Below are 14,894 nucleotides of genomic sequence, written 5' to 3' on the forward strand. Positions count from 1 at the left end.
ACATAGTCTAACTATGTGTGAACACCTCTCGGGCCAAGAGAAAGTATGTGGCACCGCATCGTTCAAGCCCCGGAATCAGCCCTTAAAGGAGCTATCTATCTACTTACCTCTGTCTCGGGGAAGGAGTGAATTCCATCATGTGTAGTTGAGTTTCTAGCTCCCAGATCAGACGTATACCCAAAATGGTAGGTTTGAATCGGCGACTTGGCTACTCGCACCCATACAAATCAAAGGACCGCCCTCAATGGCAGGAGTTCCCAACTCACTCAGGATTGAGGTCATGTTACCTATGGTCATCCTAGTAAAGTGAAGTCTTATTCATGAACGGTGTTATATAACGAGACATTAACACTTTGTGGTCAGGTCTTATACAAACTCTTTGTATAGGAAACCCTCGCTCGCATGTGCCCAACACGAATGATCAGGATCAGATCATCTGTGGCAAGTCACAACACTTGTGACCATTCCACAAAGCGGGCCGCGTCCATAGCGTTACTAGGATAAGGTTTCCCTCCTTTATCCATATACTACAGACCATTTTGGTTATCACTCAAGACATGATCCACTTGTATGTCACCACATACATGCTTGAGTCACATACAGATAACCAGGGATTTTATGTTTATTAGTTTGTGGTAAAGCAAATAAAACAATTAACCGAGCAAAACAACAAGATGTGAAGTAAAATATCATATATTAACAATCACAGGTGTTCGTATATACTGTTTACAAACTACAGGACACGAGACTTTAGGGCATGAATCCCAACACTATGGTCATCTTGATGAAATGTAAGTCTCTATTTTGAACGACGTTATATAATGACACTAGTCATTTCGTGGTCCAATATTATACTAACTCCTTTGTATAGAAGACCCCCACTCACATGTCTCCACATGAATGATTGAGATCAAATCATTCGTAGCACTTTACAACAATTGTAACATCTACAAAGCGGGCTGTACTCGTAGTGTCACCAAGATAAGGTATCCAATCTTATCCATCTACTTCAGCCATTTAGGTTATCACTTAAACATGATCCACCTGTATATCTCTACATACATATTTAAGCTAGAGATCTTGAATGTTAGTTTATTGGTTTTTGGGTTTAATACTACTAAACGTCAAATAAAACATCTCATATTTTATTAAATAAATAAAATGTTTGTACAATACAATTACAAACTACAGAACCCTACGAGATTTAAGGCATCAACCCCAACAGTTTCCTGTGTACCTGTTTAACCTGATAAATAGTTTATATGTACAACTTCACTAATACATTCACAGCTAAGGCATTTTGGGCACTCAGATCTCAACAGCTAAACAGAAACCAACGGACTTCACACAAGAATAAGTTTACAAGGGTTACAACATAGGTTCTATCCCTTCCACTACTATGTACATGAAGTTTCAACTTATATAAACATGTGGACCACCTAAATCACTTCAGAAGCTTCAAGTTTGTGGCAGATTGAAAGTGTTAAGCTAGACCTCGAAAAATCGATTGCTACCTGCAGAGTAAAACATTTGGAAAGGGTGAGCTTAAATAGCTCAGTGAGTGACTGACTTTTATAACATTCCTTCATAAATATAACATGATGAATAAAATATAGTTTACTAATCAAACACAAACTTCCATTGTTCAGGATTAAAGAAATAGATTAAATCATTGTATTTAAAACATATTCATTAAGTATAGGAAACGATGAAATCTATATATAGCATTGGCTTGTCTCGTAAAACATTCATACTTTATCCATACTTAGTTGCCTTTGTTGAGGTAGAACCCCTTTTGCTCAATCACTCAACGTTGATAACCTTAACTGATGTAGAGAGATCTCAATACAATCAGCGTTGATATTCTTAATCTGATATGCCCCAAAGGCTAATATGATCATGTAGTTGAATACATTCTTCTCCTTCAGTATCAGAAGACCCAGATAGCTCCATCTACTTTAGTATCGAGTTCAGACTTAGAGTATTTAAAACATGTTTTCTACAAACGTACTTTAGAAAGTTTATTATTAGAATGGCAGTGCATATAAATTCATTCCTTTTTAGAAGTCATTTATTTATAAAACCTAGCCACTCACACATCAAATGCTGCTTTAACACATATAAGAAATCTCGTAAGAGCTTTTTAAATAATAATTTCTCAACAAACTTTGCAATATCAATTTAGATAATAATCCTTCATCCTTAAGTTTCATAGTTTTCTAAAGCCATGAGTAATTGTGGAATTCCTTGAAGTATCATAATAATATAGAAGTAATAATAATAGAATCGTTTGGAAAGTAACCACACACTATCATTGACTTATTCCGTCGGCCTATATGCCACACCTATTTTCGTTCAGCCTGAAAATCAATTTTTCCTGAACAATTATTTAGCCCAAACATTTCATACCTAATTCCTGACTTCAACCATAATCCTCTTGATCTTTAATTAATCCCAAAATTCCCTTAGCTTAGGGTGAGTGCCTAAGATCCAAAGTTATCCCATTAAAAGAATGAAAATTTTGAGACTTTTGAAATCTTAGAGGTAATATTGTAATTTTCTATAATTTGTAATGTTCATACATGACTGTAATTTGAAAAGAAAAATGAACAATATCATTAAGATATTTGAAAAGAAAGATATTTTTTTTATTTTTTAGGATATTTTGTTTTATTATTTATAAAAAATTAAAAATATACTAATAATAAAATAATAAATGGGTGGGTTCGGTCAGAATTGGACGGTTTGGAGTGAAATGTCGGTCGGTTTGGTTTGGTTTTTTACTGAAATTTTTTAAAACCAACCCCGATCAATTTTTGAAAAAAATCAACCTCCAATCTTCGGTTCGGCTCGATTTTTCGACCATCCCTGTCACAACTAGAGATGTCCAATTTTCTCAATGGGACGAAAATCCCCCGATTAGGCAGGGAGGGGGGAATCCTTGTGAGCTAAACGGGGACGGGGATGAAGAATGCATTCCCCGTCCCCGCCCCTGTTAGCCTCTATTTATTTATTTATTTAGTATAATTATTTAATATTATATTGTTATTATTATTATTATTATATAAATATTACATTTAAATTTCAAGTTTGATTGTTTATTAGTCAGGATAACAAATATGTTTAAATTGAATATCTAAGTTTAAATTATATATGTAAATAATTTGATTTATATTTATTTATTTATACTAAAAAATTTGATTAGTTTTTTAGGCCAAATTTGAATAATTTATCTTTAAATTCAAATGGTCATGTAAAACTAACTATAATAGATAATTTAGTGATAGAGTTAATTATTTAATTAAATTTTTCCCACATTAGTGATTTAAATATTATTTAGTTTGAAACAAAACTATTGGAGTATATCAGCATGCAGCGGAAGCAACAATGATCAATAAACATTCTAATTTAATAATTTTGACTATAAATAAAGCATGCTCATACAATAATAAGAGGGTTTCAAGACATACCTTTGTAGAACCTCTTGAAACTCGAATTCAACTGCAAATCTTCTTGTGAACCACCTCAAAACCTTCTCTACTATTCTCTTGGAGTCTTAGATTGAGTTGTGGGACTCAAAATAAACTTGAATGAAGGGAATTTGAAGAAGAAACTCAATGATACAACTTGTTGAACACCTTTTTCAACCTCACAAGTTTTCAGCAAAATTCAACAAGTATATCAGTTTTTGCAGGCTCGATTCTCAGTCCAATCTTCCCTATTTATTGCAAAACCATCATGCAAAGAAGATAGTTGCATGAAGAGCACCTCATGCTTGAAAGATTGAATCAAGAATTTGGTGGGAATTGAGTGAGCTACTTGGTTAGTGTTAATGGAGTTTTCCCACTTTTTTCATTTTTGTGTTTTTCAAATTGATTTCTAAAATCAATTTTGTTTTCAAGATTAAAAACTTTATTAATTTTACAAAATTAATACATTAATTAATTTTCTAATAAAATTAATAATAAATAATTAATTAAATAATTTAATTAAGTCTAATTAATTTAATATTAAATTAATTTTACACAAATTTCACCATCATGAATCCCTATTCATGAATTTAATATTTAAATCATATTTAAGTATTAATTAATTCTCCAATTTCGTTTAATTCTAAAATTAAACTCGTAATTATAATACATATAATTACTAATTCCCTTAATTCTATTTTGAACGTTTCAAATTAACTTATCACGCAACTCTAAGGCTAATCCATTTACAAGCTAGTAGGGGGACCTTGTGGACTTACAAATCATGGACTCCAACGATTCGAGATTAATTGGCTAAACTCTTTACACTGAATTAACCCTCATTCGTTAACTAATGGGTCACTCCACTAAAGCCCATAGTTGCACTTCCCTCACTGTAGATATATTATGTCCACTCGATATAACCACTATTAGTAAGTTAACCCTTCACAGGTTGTTCGTAATAACGGTTGGGTCAAATGTCTGTTTTACCTCCGAGATTACCTTTTGTTCCTTAAGTCCCAATGATCCTCTAATGAACAACTGGTTTGTGATCCGATCAACAAATCAAGTCCCTCTTGGGCCAATGAGAGGGTGGGGCCTCTTGTTTAAGACCCGAAGTCAACACTTAAGAGAACAACCTCTCTACTATCTCTGAAAGTGGGTAGGAGTGAATTTCATGTTGCACCCTATGTCCCGAGCTATCTACCCATTCTTACCCCTGAAATGGAGGTTTATTGAGCCAGCGTTGTTGAGCCAACTCTCACCTATGCAAATCTAAAAATAGTCCCGAATAAACAGGAGTTCGTAGTTAGCACAGGATTAAGATCATGTTACCTAGGTCATCACTTTGAAATAGTCAGTCTTAAACAGTAAACAGCGTTATAAAGTAAGAGTGACTGATTTCGTGGTCCGATCTTGTACAAACCATTGCACAAGATGCCCCCACTCCTCATGTCATAACATGTATGGATTAGAATCACGTCGTCTGTAGCACTTTACAACTTCTTGTAATAACTATAGAGTGGGTCGCATCCAATAATGTTATTAGAATAAGGTACCCAATCTTATTCATATACTATAGATCATTTTGACTTATTTACTCGAACCTGATCAACTTTTATATCTCCACATAAAGTTTAAGTACTCATGTAATAATCATAGATCTTTTTAGTTTATTGGATTTATTTCTAAAACGAAATAAGCGCGATATATTCAATAACAACTTATTGAATTTTCAGAATAAGTTTTATTGTTTACAAACCATGAGTTTTAGGACAAAACCCAACAAAAACACCCGTGGGAAATACGATCCCTGTGAATTCCCCGCGGGGAATCCCCATCCTGATCTCCATGGAGAATTTAACAAGGATGGAGAATGAAATGGGGAACAGGGAATGGTATCCTCGACTCCATCCCGTCCCATGGACATCTTTAGTCACAATATCACTACAAGATATGCTAATACAACATAATCGTTATATAAATGTTTGGCTACTTCAGTTTATAAAAGTCAATGTGATAACCACCGACTAATTTAGTATATGCACAGGGTTCCCCCCCACTTTATTCTCTTTATTATATATATATATATATATATATATATATATATATATATATATATATATATATATATATATTTTGGCATAGCATTAATATCACTAGCTAGTTTAGTAGTAAATCTATTTTTTAGCTTCCTCCAGATCCAGGACCAAGTCCCACTCCTTACATTTTTTTTTTCCGAATTTTCCTTCCTTAATAGTTCTTTGATTTTCGAGGAAAAAACAATAAGTACACACTAATCACTATAAAATACTCGGAAAATTAAGAAGGAAGTACTCTACATGACTATTCAACTTTATTTTAAAAATTCTTTTTGTTTATTTTTATAAAAACTTCTGACTTCAATAAATCTTTTAACTTTTTAATTTATTCTTCAACTTCTTACTGCCTTCTTCTTCAACTTCTTCTCCTATTTTGTGAGGTAAATTTTATTTATTTATTATTCTTCTTTTTTTAAGTTTGTTATTTTATTTATATGAATTTGGTTTTCATATTCCAAATTATTCTTATTTTTGTTTTAGTTTCTCTATTTTATATTTATTTTATTAATTTTTGAAATAATTTATAGATCTTAAGTAAACATCTTAAACTCTACTTGTTGGGTTGTCTAAGTTATGATATTGTTGTTATGTTGTCAATTTTTTCTCGATTCATTGTCGTTACAATGTTATTGTAGATTTCATTTGAAATCTAAATGGAGAAATATCTTTAAAGAAAATCAACAGGGCCATCATCTCCATTAAAGAGAAGCAATAATAGTTATGAGAGATATTCTACAAAAGTAAAATTAGAAGATTTATCGAATTATAAAGCTCCCGACAATAAAATTTATGGATCCACCACTGGTAATAACACACAAATTTTAAAATTTAGAGGGAATGTATAATTTAGCTTAAAAAGTATATAATTTGAAAAGACGTATTTGAACAAAGTTATTCATAATTAAATAAGTTTTTAATTCAGTAAAGAAAGTGATATATTAATCCTTCAATGTCCAGATTGAAAATCATTTTGTTTCTTAGAAATAAATTTATAAATACAAATTCTATCCATTACTTTGTATCACCATTTTAAAAAATCAAGCTAAATTGATCAAACTAAAAAAAAAAAAAATTAAATACTTGATCTAATATTAAAATTTGAGTTAAATTTTTCTATTTTAAATAGAGAAATAAAATAAATGACCTAGTGGTATGTAAGGTATGTTCTTGTGCACATTACATGTAACTTAGAAAAAAAAATATATTCTTTAGCAATGAAAATACCATAATCTGTTAATAATAAATTTATTTTGGTTTGAACTGCATTTTAGTTTTTTTTTTTTTTAATTTATAAAACATGTGTATGTGTGTGTGTGTATATATATATATATATATATATATATTAAAAAAAACAAGTAAACAAATTGAAGAATAAATAATAATTGAGGTTTTTAAAAAATAAAAGAAAGAAAGAAAGAATTGAGGAATGAAAGAGACCGGTTGATTGGAATAATTGGACGCCGTAGCAAGCCTACCACGTGAAGCTAACATAGAAAGAGGCAAGACCACCACCCGATGAGGTGGCAATTTTCTGTTTTTGTTTTTATTTTTAATAACAATTTATTAGGCCTCCCTCTGAACATGGGAGAATGTGTCATATTTTTTGTCATCTAATCTCATTTTCCTTTTTATTTTTTCTTTTAATATACATCATTTATATGCCTCTGATATTCAACAGCCGTGCGAAGCGCGTAATCACATTTCGAATTATTTCCAACTTTTATTTAAATATTTTTTTTTTCAATTTCTCAATACATGTTTTTTTTAGATAGATATATGTATGAAATTTTAAATCTTCAACCTTAAATAAATAAATAATTATATGTAAATTTACGCTTGTTTTAATATATATTTTTTAATTATTGGCTATATATATATTCGAATTGTTATTAATTTTGTTTGCTGTTTTTTGACATAATTATAGTCGCTTAATATTCAAGAAATGTTAATCTAGTCTCTGGTATTTTAACATTTATCCATTCTTGCATGGATTGTTGAAAAGTTTTAATTTTTTTTCCATAAATTTAGAACTTTCATCTTTTAAGGTATTGCTCTTCTAAATCTCTATAAAATTAAATATTATGTTGTCTAAATTTGTCCATCAACTAACTTTTTAATCACATTCACCGTCATGGTGAGAATAATGAAAAAAAATTAAAAATGCAAAAAAAAAAAAAAAAAAAAAAAACCTCTTAATTTAGAGGGAACACTCAAAATAATTGAGGTTATATTTAGCCTACTCAACAAAAGGGAGATTTACTTAAAAGGGATTGTTTCAACTCCAATTTTGAGTGAGTGAATAGTCCATTCCACCGAGTTTTGAAGATCCAATTATAATAATTGGTGTTTCTAATTGTGATAATATACAATTAATTCAAATTCTTATTTGTTGTTGTGTTTCCTATTTCTTATTATTTTTTTTTGTTACAATATTTATGATTCCTACCAATATCAAAACAATCTATATCTCAAATACAAACTATTATAACCTACAAATCATAATAATCATTGGTTATGATTACTAACTAAACGTACCAAATGCCACTTGATATTTTATGTCTGAGGAATATAAGTCATGCCACTTAGTGAATGTTCTAAAAGTTTGTATAAAAAATTAAAGATAGCTAAAAACAAGATAGCTTGAATACTTGATTTCTAAAATAAAAATGATATCTGAAACTACTTTCTTAAAACTGTGGGTTTTTTTTAAGCAATGCAGCGTTCAAAATTAATATACGTAACATTTAAAACATATAAATAATGTCTTAACTAATTGAGTCATACTCAAATTAGGATGTGAATAAACGGTTTAAATATCATTTATATTTGATAATGAATCATAATTATATATAAAAAAAAACACTAAATTGTCAAGTAATGTCCAATATATTAGTAAAATTACTTATAATTATGAGAATCAATATCCAACATTATCGACTTGAGTATAGCTCAATGGTTAATGTATTTGTAAGATAAATCATGAATAAATTACACATAATCAATATATTGAGATTTGAGATTTAGATTCTCATGCTCCATATTTTTTGTATTATAGGTTAAAATTCTAATCTCCATTGCACCCTCTCCCCCTCTCTACGTATATAACAATTTTTTTCAAATTTACAATAACACCATGTTTTTAAAATTATTAAATTTAAAATTATTTTTGTTCGACTTTGGACATTCTCTATCCATATGGACAAACTTTAAAAACTATTCGAGATTTTTTAGGCTTAATTCACTTGACCTATAATTCAAAATTGTAATCGATTAACATTTTCATGTCTTACAACACATAGTTTATTTGGTTTTAAACAGTATATTTTAATACATCTTATTTTTAAGCACCCTTAACTTCAAATATCTACAAAATTTTAAACTAAGATTACGTTCACTCTAATAAAAACGTAATAAATAAAAAATAGCGATAATAGTAAATTTGACAAAATTCATAATTTTAAGTAAACGTAATAAAAAATAATCTAATAATATTTATGATTGCAGTCTCTTAAATTGATCTATTATCGAAATTTTATTACGATTACACTAATCTTCATTAGAAATGGACTTAAATGTCAAAATAAATAAAAGTCGTCGTTGGTTCACTTCGAAAAGCTCCACGTCACCTTGTCTGAAGTCAAGGCTGTACGTTTGACCGGTCAATTACCGGACACGTTACTCGCCATTATTTACTCGTACTTTCGTTCCCTTCAGGCCTTCTTTTGGGATGTCCCTTCAATTTTCCTAATCCCCATTTCCAGGAAAAATAAAATGCAATTTTGATCCAAATATTTGGCCAATTTGTTCTCTACACCCACTTCAAACTTTTTTTTTTTTAATTGCCAATACAAATATGGATAAATAATGACTTCATGTTTGCATTTTTATTTTCATTTAATAAAAATTCCACCTCATTTCCACTGCCTAATTATCATTATTTTATTTTTCTCGATAAAAATTAAGATCTCTAGTTAAAATGATTCAAATTAATGGTAATTGACATTACCTTTCTCTTTAGATATTAAAGATCATTGTTATAGTAGAGAAAAAAATATACTACAATTAAAAAATGGTCGATGCAATGAAAAGGCCTTAGCCAATATTCTAGAACAGATCTTGTGACATCGTCAATTTGTCATCCTCCACTTAACTATTATAAGTTCAATTTAAATGCAACAAAGACGAGTGATCAAATATATTATAAGTTCAATTCAAATGCAACAAAAACGGTTGATAGGTAGAATTGGAGACTATCGAGAGAAATATCAAAGGTAACATGATGCTCGTTGACAAGGTTGTTCATCGAATCATTGGAATAATGAAATTAATCGAAATATTGACCTTGTTTGAATTAGGCCTTCACCCTCCTTTGGGTTGAGATCGTCTCATTGATTCTACGAAAACTCTTTTTATTAAAGACTTTTATCACATCCAAGAGTCACTAACATTAGGCACACTCTTGCCACTCATGCTCTAGATATTTGTGAAACTAAATTTGAGTTCAAGATCATCTCTGTTTTTTGTTTTTTTTAAAAAAACTGAAAAGAGAAATTAAAAAATGGCCTGTTTTCAAAATTCAATGTATTTTTTTTTTTCACAAAAAAGGGAATTTATGGGATTTAGAAGCTTTATTTGTAATGTCAAAACTTGGCACATGTAAATAATTGAGTCTCATGTCCCAAGATGGCCAACAACACCTCCCCGCTTTTCTGTTCAGTTACTTTCACAAATTTCAGTCTAAAAAAATCACTTTCATCTCTGAAATCTCTGTTTACTGGGTACCCACTTCCCCATAAAAACTCCATTCCAAATCACACTAATCAATTCTCTTTAAATTATTATTATTATAAAAAATAAAAATAAAAATAATAAAAAACTGGTCCCAATTTCCCAACAACCCAACTCCCATTTCCATGCCTCTCTCTCACTTCTTGCTTCTTCCTTCTTTCTCTCAATCTCTGTCTTATTTCCTTCTTCTTCCGTTGCTTTAAAGCCAAGAGAAATGGGTACATGTGCTTCCGTTTACACCAGATCGGAATGCTCCGCCGTGAAGTCACCGGCGCCGCCGGAATCCATGACAGACAAGTTTGAGATTCCACCTTCACCTATCAAACACTTTAAGCTCCAAAACAAAACCGATTCCGCCATTAAAGACATCTCTGTAATATCCAATCACCACAAGACGCCTTCTGGTTTGATTTTTCTTTCTGGGTTTTGTTTTTTTTTTTTTTTTTCTCTGTTTTCTTTCCGCCATGGCATTCTTTTGATTGCTCTGTTTTGTTCAATCTGTTATTTGAATGATCGAATTCGTATGCATCTGAATCAATTGAAGTGGTGGTTTCATGTTCTTCATAGGTAGTAAAGAAGAAGCTTTCTTTGATTCTCGAGCGTGGTTGGATTCTGATTGTGAAGATTTCTTCAGTGTCAAAGGAGGTGAGCATAAATATTATTCCAACCCCTGTTTTCTGATGTTTCTGGGCCGCCTTCTGTGACCATTATCATATAACTCTTCTGGCTTAAGTAAACATTTATTTTAATCCTTTATTTATTTATTTATTTATTTATTAAGATGTGAGGTTTCTTTGAGCATGTAGATTTTATTTTATTTTTTTTTTCCTTTTGAGATGGTACAGATTGATCAATTCCCTTTCATGGGGAATATATATATATATTAAAGCTTGAACCATATATCTTCTACAATTTTCTACTCAAGTGAAGATTCTAATTCAAGACATTTATTTATTTAAGATTTAAATTTTATTTTTACCTTTTAACTTTATTTCATTTAGGTTTCAAACTTTCGAAACAGAAATATATGTTAGCAAATAACTTTTAAAAAACTATCTTAAGGATTGTTATGTAACTTCATTTAATATTGGCTTCTTTATTTGTTTAGGTATCGTTTGTTGATTATTTTGTGGCTTCTTTATTTGTTTAGGTCTCGTTTGTTGATTATTTTGTTTTTTAAAATTAAGTATATAGATATTACTTCTACCTCCAATTTTTTTTTTTTTTATCTACTTTTCATCACTATTCAAAAAACTAAATTAAATGTTGAGAAAGCTTTCAAAAAATTGTTGTTATTTTTGGAATTTGACTAATAATTCAACAATTGTACATACTAAAGATGCAAATCATTGTAAGAAGTATGGATGAAATACATTTAATTTTCAAAAACAAAAATAAAAACAAAAAACAAAAATGGTTACCAAATGAAGTCTTATTTTCAATTTAATGTCAATATTTTCAAATGGAAATTGGAATTGGATTGAGGACATATTTGTATTTGTATTCACTACGACTACCACAAGAATTTCTTTAAAAAATTATAATAACTAAAATAAATATTTTAAAGATTGATTAACATAATTTGAAAGTTTAAACACCGCATAAACTTTAGAATTAATTTATGATGTTCAATTTAATTGAACAAGGTATATATTATCATTCGAGTCTCACCTGTTTGTTAAGTTAAAACGACATAAAATGTGATTTGACCTATTTATTTATTAATTTAAATCTTATTTTAGATGATATATTTTTAACTTTTAAAATGTCCATTGTCCTAATTTTGAAAAATATCTATTTTAGATGACTATTTTGATCTAATTTTGTAATTTTTACTTTATTGTTAATACATTAATGACTTTGCTCTCTCTTTTTATATATATATTAGTATGCAATATGGTAATAGGTAAAATGATTTCGTGTTTTTAAATATAAAAAAGTGATTTAATTTATTTATAAATATAACAAAATATTACGTCTATTAGTAATAGACTATCGGTATTTATCACTATTTTAATATATATTAATGGATAGTATATTTTGTTATATTTGAAAATATTCATAATAGTTTTGTCATTTAAAACAATTATCCTAAAAATATTATCTTTTATTTTAATTTAAAAATTAAAATACACATTTAAAAGAAAAAAATTAAGGATTCAAAGTAGAACACACATGGCTGCGCGGAGGGCTAGGACCATATTTTGAAAGCTTATAACCATAGTTTAAATTTTTTCTTTTGCATCTATATTTAGATAAATATTTTACCATTTGATGATTAAAAATGATCCATTATAATCCATTTCAGTTAAAATCAAAGTTTCATTAACAATATATAACCATTTTTATGAATTTATATAAAATTTTCCGAATTTTTTTTTATCGATACTGATATTTCCAACTTGCTTCCAACTAAAATAGACTAACTTGAAATTTAAAAATCACCGATTAAACTTAAATTTAAACTAATTTTTAATTTTATACAGATTTTACCCCTTCATGCGGCAACACTCCACTTCACCACCGCTTTCCGGCGGAAACTCCCCGTACTAGCAAAGTCGGTGCCGACAACGAACCATCTACATTCAACTCGCCGCCATTATCGACGAAGAGGAGAAAGAAACTGGTTGATCTGTTCCGAGAGAGCCTCGGTAATGATGCAAGTTTTGCTTTCCTAAATCACGACGACAATCGAAAAGCCGATGAACCTTGCCTTTCAGGAACTGATTCGGTCTGCGACAGCGAGAGGACCGGCAGCGGCGGTGACGAAAATCCGATCGGATTCGAGTCGAAACTGTGTTGCCTTCCGCCGCTGGTATCGCGTAACAGTTCGCGGGAGAGGAAAGAGGATCTGAAGGTTGTTAATGGCGTATCTTGAGCCCTAAATGGATGGAAAATTAACGAAGTAGGGCAAAAGCAGCGGGTAATTGCGGAGGAGAGGTGGGACCTTGAACTTCCAGGTTTGCTATTTATGAATCGAAATAAATCAGATCCTCTGTAAATGGATTTGTTTTTTTCCAAGAAGGTGGAACGAGCATTTGAAGATCGGAATATAAAATGTGAATATTTATTATTGCAATAGAAGCGAAATTGTAATCTTTTACTCTCTGTTTTCTTTTTGTTTTCCCTTATGGAACAAATGAAGGGAAGGGTTGGGATCGGAAAATGGTAAAAAATTCCAAGTTTCACATTTTTACAATAAGTACACTTTTTCAAATCTTTTAGGGGGAGAGCCCAACTCATTGTTTGGGAGACCAATGTCGTATATGATCAATATCTTTTACCATATCTATCAATAGTGCATTCAATCTTCATCATTATGGATGTCTCATTGTTCAAGTTCGATGACCACCTTCGACCACAAACTCTAACGATCTCTTCCGATAACAAACTCCGGCAACTACCGCCTACGACCAACTCTGATGACCCCTAATGACGACCACTCCATCAACTCTGACGACCATTATTTTAAATTATGATTACTATAAATTTGAGTTTTGTTGTGTTTTTTGTTTTATTGACACTCCTGACATAAAACTGTCGATAAAACCTTAATTTAAAGCTTAAAAATAACTATTAATTTAGAAATACATATAGAACATCAATCAATGATTATATTTAAGTTGATGCACAAAATTGTCAATAAAAACTCATTTGTTGACACAAAAGTACATAAGTTTCATTAAAATGTTGAACTCTCGATCTTTTTTAACTAGTTCATAGTATTTCATAATCGTTCTTTATAGTAATTTAACATTAAAATCACTTTCATCATATCATGTAAGAAATCAAACAAACTTGTATGTAAAAATACTTTTGATAAAAAAAATTGTCAAACACATTGTGTTTTTATTTTAAAAAATTTTAAAATAAAAATGACTTAACTAGAAATGCCACATGCTCAAATTTGTAAAATGATTGCTTAATTTTTTTTTTTTAAAAAAAGATTGGAATGTATCATCCAAGAATAAACCCTAAACCCCATTTTCCTAAATTCCTATGATACATGTGTGCTTAAAAACAATAAAATAAAGTGCAATTTATGGTTTATTAAAAAATATATGTAGAATTATTGAATTAAAAAAAATCAAATAGAAATAATTATCATAAAAATAAATTATTTATACAAAAAAATTGCACCAGATATCTTTGACATACGAGTCAGGATTCACAACCTATTCTAATATGATGTAGGGGAGAGTAGGCTAGAGATTAGAGAGGAGAATTTACTCCTTTTGTGTATTTCCAATGATATATTTTACAGGTAAGCAGGTGTGTATTTATACAAGAATGTGAAGAGCCTATAGGCTGTGCAAAAGGACAAAAAGAAATAATAGGACCACATATTACAACTGTATTTTGTAACAGTTTGGACGGGGAAGAAATGTTGGGCTGATGTTTTGTTGAGACAATTTAATTGTTGGGCTGAATAGTTATTGGGCCGCTTTCCTCCTTCACATCCCTCCGCAAACGAGCGGGTAATTTAGTTACCCCGAGTTTGGAGCGAAGATAAGAGAATTGGGAGTAAGAGAGG

At 30.1% G+C, this 14,894-nt stretch overlaps 1 protein-coding gene across 1 annotated transcript; it reads left to right on the forward strand.

Moving 5' to 3' along the window:
• Positions 1 to 10,394: 10,394 nt before the first annotated feature.
• On the forward strand, positions 10,395 to 13,562 carry LOC120075235 (uncharacterized). Its single transcript, XM_039028448.2, has 3 exons — positions 10,395 to 10,764; positions 10,928 to 11,005; positions 12,847 to 13,562. The coding sequence occupies exons 1-3, from the start codon at positions 10,575 to 10,577 to the stop codon at positions 13,236 to 13,238; spliced, it is 660 nt and encodes a 219-aa protein (XP_038884376.1). The 5' UTR covers positions 10,395 to 10,574; the 3' UTR covers positions 13,239 to 13,562.
• The last annotated feature ends 1,332 nt before the right edge of the window (positions 13,563 to 14,894 follow it).

Source organism: Benincasa hispida, chromosome 4, assembly GCF_027475165.1.
Source record: "Benincasa hispida cultivar pf3 chromosome 4, pf3_genome.v1.1, whole genome shotgun sequence".
Lineage (NCBI taxonomy): Eukaryota > Viridiplantae > Streptophyta > Magnoliopsida > Cucurbitales > Cucurbitaceae > Benincasa > Benincasa hispida.